At 35.8% G+C, this 8,414-nt stretch overlaps 1 protein-coding gene and 1 non-coding gene across 2 annotated transcripts in view; both read left to right on the top strand.

The window, feature by feature from the left end:
- Positions 1 to 300: 300 nt before the first annotated feature.
- Positions 301 to 8,414, top strand: part of LOC127864842 (40S ribosomal protein S8-like) — a 32,043-nt gene continuing 23,929 nt past the window's right edge. Inside the window, exons 1-2 of the mRNA XM_052404731.1 lie at positions 301 to 425; positions 632 to 738. Coding sequence (XP_052260691.1) covers positions 422 to 425; positions 632 to 738 — 111 coding nt within the window. The 5' untranslated portion in view covers positions 301 to 421. The remainder of the gene's footprint in view (positions 426 to 631; positions 739 to 8,414) is intronic.
- LOC127865362 (small nucleolar RNA Me28S-Am982) lies at positions 4,425 to 4,499 on the top strand. Its single transcript, XR_008042617.1, has one exon. It is a non-coding gene; the product is annotated as a small nucleolar RNA Me28S-Am982 (small nucleolar RNA).

Genomic DNA, 8,414 nt, shown 5'->3' with positions numbered 1-8,414 from the left:
TCAACGATGTTGTTCCTTTAAAATTGTACGTTAATTTCCGCCGAAAAGTAAAAAAAAAACAACACAAAAAGACACCACCATTATAATACTCTAATTATTAAATTAGAATCTACTTTTTCTCAATTCGAAATGTGTTGAACATAAACACGAAATATAAAACAGTGCATTATTCGAGTGCATTCTACATTAGTAAAGAAATATACAATGCACTCTCGCCGATTTCATGTAAATCCTAAATTCGAATACGTTTATTCACATTATAGACGTAGATAACATCTACGGCTCTGTTCACATTTTATTGTAATAATCCACCATAAACTTCATAGTATTGTATAGCCTAACTGACAGTCGACAACGCCAGTTGCATTCGGCAAACTCTCGTGAGACTTACCGAGATACTTCCTTTCCGGAAACAGCCAACATGGGTTCGTACGAAATTTTTGATGTTGCGTTAAAAATCGTTAAACATCTGCGGCCCTGTTGATTAACATCGTGTGTATAAAATAAAACGAGTATTTGCGAAACATTTCCGTCAATTAAATTGTTATTTCATTTTTCAATCTCAATGAACTTGGTGGGTTTATACAATATCTTAATTGTGTATCGGAGGACATTTTCTGTTTGTTTACAGGTATCTCCCGTGACAAGTGGCATAAGCGTAGGCCGACTGGCGGTCGTCAACCCCAGCCTCGCAAGAAGCGTAGGTTTGAATTAGGTCGTCCAGCATCAAATACAAAGGTATTCGCAATAAGGTGTGGACAAATATTTAGTGAAACATTAAATGACTCTGCGAACTTTCGCAGACTTGCTCTCGTTCTCGAGCTAGGTCTACATCGTCGCGATTAGAGTCTGCTTACACTAGTTAGAGAGTTGTTTTCTTAGGCATATTAGGAATTGGACCCTTAAGTTAATGCGAACTTTGGACATTTTACTGGGAAAACCATAGGCAAGGCGTTGAGCATGCCAAATAGGCAGAATGTCACACATTCAACAAAAGCAGGGTTCGACACTAAGGCACGTCCGACAGACATTGTCTAGTAAGATCGGTGGTCGGGCTAGTAAAACTGCGTGCTAGCTTGTCCGACTGGTCGTATATGAAAAAATCTATACTGATTCATATATATAACTATAACTAACTGCTGTGAAAACCTTTATTTTTAATGTGTAAAATAACTCTTGTATCCGTAATTTACATTAAAACAAAACTAGTGTATTTAAATAAACGCGGAGCGTTCACATGACTCGTCAGTATTTTTAGACGCAAAGGAGAGCTTCCTGCAGAAATTGCTGGTTTCCATTGGTCAAGTAATCATGAACAGTGCCCCAGATAATTATTTGGGAAATAGGGTTTTCACCCATTGATTTTGAAAAATAGGGTGATTTCATTCTTGAAATAGGGTAAACTTAGTTATATAATTGCATACCTTATAATCATTTCTGCTTTTCATCTGTTGAAGCTGCATACTTGTATTGATTCAATAAAACTGTAAACAATTATAATTAACTTTAATAAACAGATGTTTCATAACATCTTTAACCCTTGAAACATTCCATAATATAAACTTTAAACTTAAAAAGAATGTTAACACGAATGATTCGGCATTTATTGGCTCTTGCTTTCTTGGTTCAAAAAGTTTGTGATCGACTGATATTTTGGCACAACAATCGCGGACGTCTTTCGACCTCTCTTAGACATTTTTATTTCGCATTGTAGTAGAAACTGAAAGAACAGACGCTTTACAAATACATGCACAATGAGCGACGGATTAAATCAGATTGAAAACGCATGTATGTTGTCGTAAACGCTGTAATTAAGTTATGAACTCTAGTCCACAGAGCGTTTAAATAACTTTGACTGATTTCCTGCTCCGTCATCCAGGCGCTTTCTGAATAAAAGCGTCGCCGCGTTTCGAAAATAATTCCAAAGAGAAAATACCGAAAATGAGCAAAGCATTTTCGATCGAAGCTATTGTACGCATCAAATTTGACGAATTTGCGTAAAAGTCAAATTGGTTGCGTTTTCAATACGCATGATATTGTATTTCTTTGCGTTTTTAAACATTTTAATAGGGTGAAAGACGCAGATACGCAGCTTATCTGGGGCACTGCATGAATATTAATGATTTAAAATCGGTATTGTCAATGTAAACATTTTTGCGTAGCAGACAAGAGAATGCTATTAAAAAGAATTCGACGCTTAAACTGACACGAAACGTTGAAGAAACATGAAAACGTCAATTTTATCCTAGTTGGAAAATCGAGTCAGTTCCCATGGCTTGAATTGGACGAAGAAAAGTAAAAAAAAGTTTTATTTTATTGTTTTACTCTATGCATAAAAAAAATCTGGTGTTCACTGATTATTAACTGATATATCCTGATTAAACAGTTACATGACACAATTGTGTTAATTTGCTATGATTATGTCATTTATGGTCTAGTAGCAGGGCTCGCGCTGTCGTTCGCCACTTGAGCCATTTGCGAAAATATTGAGAATTTGGCTCAAGAAAAATCTGATTTGCGAAAATGCTAAAATCTCGTAAAATTTCATTAAAAACAGCCGCCATTTTAACCCGAAACTGGTTTTCTATATTTTTCTCTTTGTTTCAATGAAAGTATTCGCAATTTTGACAGTGAACGAATACCGGTCTGCACCTGTATCGAGACATCGCTTGACCTTATTGTTATTGAACTGCAAATGGTAGCTGGCCAATCAAAACTGAGCTCGCTTACACATGAAATGACGTTGTTGAATGAAACGTAAAAATGGGTGGAGCTTTGAATACACAGTTAATATTGTCGTCTGCCAACAAAATAGCGGCCGGTCGCAAATGTCGTATTATAAGATTAAAAATGAAAATAAGCGTGACAATAAATTAATTATTTCCAAGCTGACTATCGATCTAAATTAAAGAGTGATAATTAAATAATTAGTTCTATGTCATTGATGTTACAACTTTCTGCCAATTTTCGATTGAAATGAAAGGTGATAATTAATTTGATCGTTTTACTCATACACTATGCTAACTAACAGCGGAGTATTTTAATCAAAGGAAAACGTGAAAAACACGCGCGGTTTAATTGCAATAATTAAAGTTTAATTAAAGTTACGAATTTGTAACACATTGGAAGAGTAATTCATATCGTCTACAATATAAATGGGAGTAACCACTTTGTCCGTGCAGTCGCTAACATAGCTTCTTTAACCTTAAGGCGTCCTTTGGACGAAAAAGAGTCTGAACAAAAAAATAAATAAAAATAAAATAGAGCGTTCCATGAGTCATGGAAAGTTGATAATAATTGGTTTTGCTTTGAGAATGAATCAAAATCAATGTACTGTGACCTATGCATTAAGATGCAGAATTCCAACACGTTCACTGTAGGTTGCAATATCCTGAAAAAAGACTCAGTGACGAAACATGCAAAGTCTAAAGGTTAAATTTTGAAGATGAGAGGAATTTTCCCCCGGACCCCCCTAGATCTGGGTGGCTCAAAGATATTTTGGGCCAGCGCTAGCCCTGAGTAGACATCAGGGTCGGGCTAGTCCATTTTAAGAGGAGCTGGTCCGACGGTCTTGCTCTAAAAATAGTTAATGTTGAACCCTGAAAAGTGCAAATTACAAAGTCTTTATCGCTTAAAATGTAGACACCTCTATATACAATTGTATCTAAATATCATCTGCAAACGTTGGCCATACAAAAATTGGCCATATTTCAACCGTATAAGAATAGCAAACTGAAAAATTGGACGAAATCGACAGTTTTTGCTAGGAAGGATAAAAACCCGCACTCCAATCTAATCATAACCATCTGTGTTAATAGGTGCTTACAAACAATACTATCACAATAAATCGCTTAAAATTGATGAAAAAGAGATTTTCTTTGCAACAACTGATATAACCCTAAATTTGATTTACTTGAAAACAAAAGTCACCATTTCTCTTGAACCCGGCTTAACAGTGAATTACACTGACAGAGCCAGGCACAGAATCATCCAATCAACAACAATGATGCTTTGTCAAATGTCATTAAATGTCTTTATAAAAAAATACTCACTCATTCTGATTGCATTGGAATTAGGTTTTTAGGGGTAAGTGGTTCAAGCCCAGGTGTCCCGTTTCCTAGGGGAAATTTTAAGGACCTTGAAGATCAGACATAAACTTATACAATTGATTGTTGTGCCATGTATAAAATGATCTTGATGGTAAACTGTTTCTTTGTTTGAGTTTGTTAAATGCAACTTATTATTATTTGTAAATGCTTTAAGAAGTTTGCAGCATTTCAGCATAAAGTATAAATTTCCTGATTTGGATGAAAACTACACTAATTTTCCCAATTTGATCGGTACCAGTACCATTCCCAAAGTGGTGAGGAAAAACGCTGAAAAGCTACATGTGATTGGTTGTAGAAACAAAAAGTTGGTTGTGGAGAATATGATGATTTGAATTTATCACCATCTTTCGACTGAGGAAAGTGATGAGTCATATTCTTACTGATCGTTCTCCAAATTTCACATAAACATGTAGCGATTTTTTCCCTTCTTTGTAAAGTAAAAGGTACTTTCCCAATTGAAAAAAACTACAAAATTCCCAATTTCTGTATGAAAATTTCCCAAAATAAAGGCTAATTCCGTCAATTTTGTTCCAAAGGTGCATTATCTGCGAGTAAACAAATAAAATGAGTACTGACACTAAACATTTCAAGCCAAAATGAATGTAAATTAATATTGGAGTAGATTTTTGCTTTTGATATCAAGCAATTAAAAAAACCTATAATTGGATCATTTCACGACGAGAATTTTCCCTATTTTAGCATGTTTTTTTTCCTTCTTTGGGATCCGCTGAAAATCGGCCCTTTCCCCTCGGATTTTTTTCCCCTCAGCTGGTAAATTTTCCCCTAGATTTCATTTTCCCCTAAAAAAAAAAAAGAATTTTTTTTTTTTTTTTTTTTTCCTTTAAATATATAAGTTAACCTGATCCACTGTAGAAACTAAAAAATCTTGCATAATTAAATTATCTGTTGCCTTGAATTTGTTTTAAAAACAGTAAAATATGTTAAATTGATTATTTTAGACTTTGCTTATTTTCCCCAAAATCCAGCTTTTCGCACAATTTTATTCCCCAAATTCGACGTTTCGCGCGATTTTTTTCCCCTCAAAAAAGGCCAGGCCCTTTCCCCAAAATCAGATAAAAAACCCTGTTTAGGTTTTTGCGCTGTTTTTTCCCAATAAGCATGGTACAGGTACTTTTTCCCTATTGGGGAAGAAAAATAGCTGTTATGAAATATAAGTGTTACCTTTAATAGAATGCATTTATATTTACATTAAAATAACAGGGTCTTCCCCAGGCCATTTAAGCGCCCCTTGCCGGGGCGCTTGAATTTCGAAATCAGAGTCCCCGGGGCGCTTGAAATTTTCCGATCAGTGTATTCTTCAGTAAAAGAAAGTGGAGATTGTCCAAAAAAATCAAGGTTTCCCTATCAGTGTATCAATATTCCCTGTTTTAAAAGAGCACTCGGTACCTACTTTCACAAGTAATCGCCATAAACACCACATGGGGTAATGGATAATCCACTGATAAGAGAATAGCATGACGCGCGTATCGATTATTCTAGCCACATTACACGGTCATTTAAATGCTGACAAGGATGTATCTGGTAACTTTCCAGTCGTCAAACTGTGAAGTTCATCGTCCAATCGGTTACGCGAATGCTTATGAGGGCGGGGTTAACTAGCGACCATTATTTTTTATTGACGTCGGGCATGAAGTAAGAGTTTATCGCAGCTTGATAAGCAAGAAGTTGTACCATTGGAGTAATATAAAACCGGTAATTAGTACAGTACAGAACATTAAAGACGGTTTCGGGCATCATCATCACACCTTTTTACTGTAAACAAGTGTTACCTATGACTCATAATTAATACGAGAAATTAATTGCAAGTGATAAACAATTAATTATTATAGCGAGTAAGTTGTTCAAATGACTCCCGGTTACAATTATGTGATAACAATTTATTTAATTCCAGTACATGTATATTTCAACATGTCCATTTATAGAACTGATTCACCTCGTTTTTCTGACATTTATTCGACACGTAATGCGCTTTAACAAATTTTCGTTTAATTAATTACGCACACTTGTAAATGTTTCGTCCGATAATCAATAGTTAGAAGACTGATGATGGCAACCGGCCGTGATCCTCGTGGACAACGTGAATTTCATGCATAATTCCGTCAAAACATTTATTCGACTCGTAAAGTGTGTAAACAAATTATCGTTGTTATAACGCAACGGTTGATATTTGTTGAAATCTCAAATGAGAATAATTAAATTTGTAATCCGAAACCCATTACCGTAAGTCGATGTTGACGCGTTTTTAATCCGAAACACACTTCCGAATGTAAATGTTACCGCAACGTTAAATATTTTGCTTCAAATTAGCAGTGCAAATTTATTTTGTGTAGAATCTTTTTCTCAATTAAAAAGAGCGCGAAAATTATGCAGCATGTACAACGTCGCGTCTATTGCATACAAATGGCGTGTATTGAGCGTTTTAACAAGCACACAACAGGTCAGGGGATTGACGCATATTCAGAGGCAATATTTCATCAAATCTATAAATAGTCACTTAAAAAATGGCAAGGTTTGTGTTAAAGAAATAAATGAAAGCTTTTATCGTTAATATTTACCAGAAAGAAATTGATAAAAATGGAATAAACGGGATTATCGGGTAATAAATAGAAACTTGAAAAATAGTAAGTTTACAGTAATAGAGTCGGGTTGAAACGGATGTATTGGGGAATCGTTCGAGTCGGGATTTTACAATCTGTGCGGAAAAGTTTTAAAACAATTTAACAATATGAAAAAAGGATATTTTTTAATGACTGGGGGATTTTTTTTGAAGAGTCATAGCGCACCAAACGACGTCTTTTGACGCTGTTTTTTTTTTATAGTTATAACGCACCACAGAACGTGAATTGACACGTTAAATAAAAAAAAATCAATGTCGGCAGGGGACACCCCTCCCGAACCCACCCCCGGGGCGCCTGAACAAATTCCTGGGGAAGGCACTGAAATAAGTATCGGTCCATTTTAAATGTCGGTCCAGTTTAAAAAGTTATTTTCATACCACAATTTACTATTGTGCAATAAAATAATCTGGGTCATTGGAAAGCCTTATTAAGCATTCAAAAGAGGAAGCGTAATTATAATAAGGGGCATGGATTGCGTAGTACTTTTCTGACAATTTTGTAATTTTCTAGCAACATATTAACAGTTGACATGCGTTTTGTGTACAGCATGCAAAAAAAAGAATTTATGTACATCATGTCATTCGTTCTGCGGGAAAGCATGGGCTTTGCATTTGAATGCTGAATAAAAACTTTGTAGCACATGGGAGACAGGGCTACAGTTGTTGAGATATGGCAGTATTTACGTAAAACTTCATCTTCGTTGTTGGACAAGTGGTGTTATTGTTTGTTGCACTACACAGGCGTGAATGAACAATGAAGGCACCAAAAACCTGGACCAAACTGGAAAACGCTAAGAAGTCTTGTGTTCACACTTACAGTTACCCGCCAGTGTTTTTTTATGGCAATTTCGGGGCCGATATTCGGCCTCATTCCCCTCCAAAAATAGTATTTATTTTCCCCCATTTTTTTTTGAAAAAAATCCCCTCAAAAATTAAAAAAAAATAATTTTTTTTTATACAACTGCCTCATGATAGATATATCTCAAATTCATTTTATAACCATCTAACAAGGTATATATAACTATAATTAATATGATTTTTTATTATTATGCCCCTCTTCGAAGAAGAGGGGGTATATTGCTTTGCTCATGTCGGTTGGTCTGTCGGTCCGTCCACCAGGTGGTTGTCAGACGATAACTCAAGAACGCTTGGGCCTAGGATCATGAAACTTCATAGGTACATTCATTGATCATGACTCGCAGATGACCCCTATTGATTTTGAGGTCACTAGGTCAAAGGTCAAGGTCACGGTGACCCGAAATAATAAAATGGTTTTTGAATGATAACTCAAGAACACATACGCCTAGGATCATGAAACTTCATGGGTAGATTGATCATGACTCACAGATAACCCCTATTGATTTTGAGGTCACTAGGTCAAAGGTCAAGGTCACGGTGACCCGAAATAGTAAAATGGTTTCCGGATGACAACTCAAGAATGCATACGCCTAGGATCATGAAACTTCATGTGTAGATTGATCATGACTCGCAGATGACCCCTATTGATTTTCAGGTCACTAGGTCAAAGGTCAAGGTCACGGTGACCCGAAATAGTAAAATGATTTTTGGATGATAACTCAAGAACGCTTTTGCCTAGGATCATGACACTTCATAGGTACATTGATCATGACTCGCAGATGACCCCTATTTATTTTCAGGTCACTAGG

This window comes from Dreissena polymorpha, chromosome 1 (assembly GCF_020536995.1).
Source record: "Dreissena polymorpha isolate Duluth1 chromosome 1, UMN_Dpol_1.0, whole genome shotgun sequence".
NCBI classification, from domain to species: domain Eukaryota; kingdom Metazoa; phylum Mollusca; class Bivalvia; order Myida; family Dreissenidae; genus Dreissena; species Dreissena polymorpha.
This window is presented reverse-complemented; position numbering and strand designations above follow the sequence as displayed.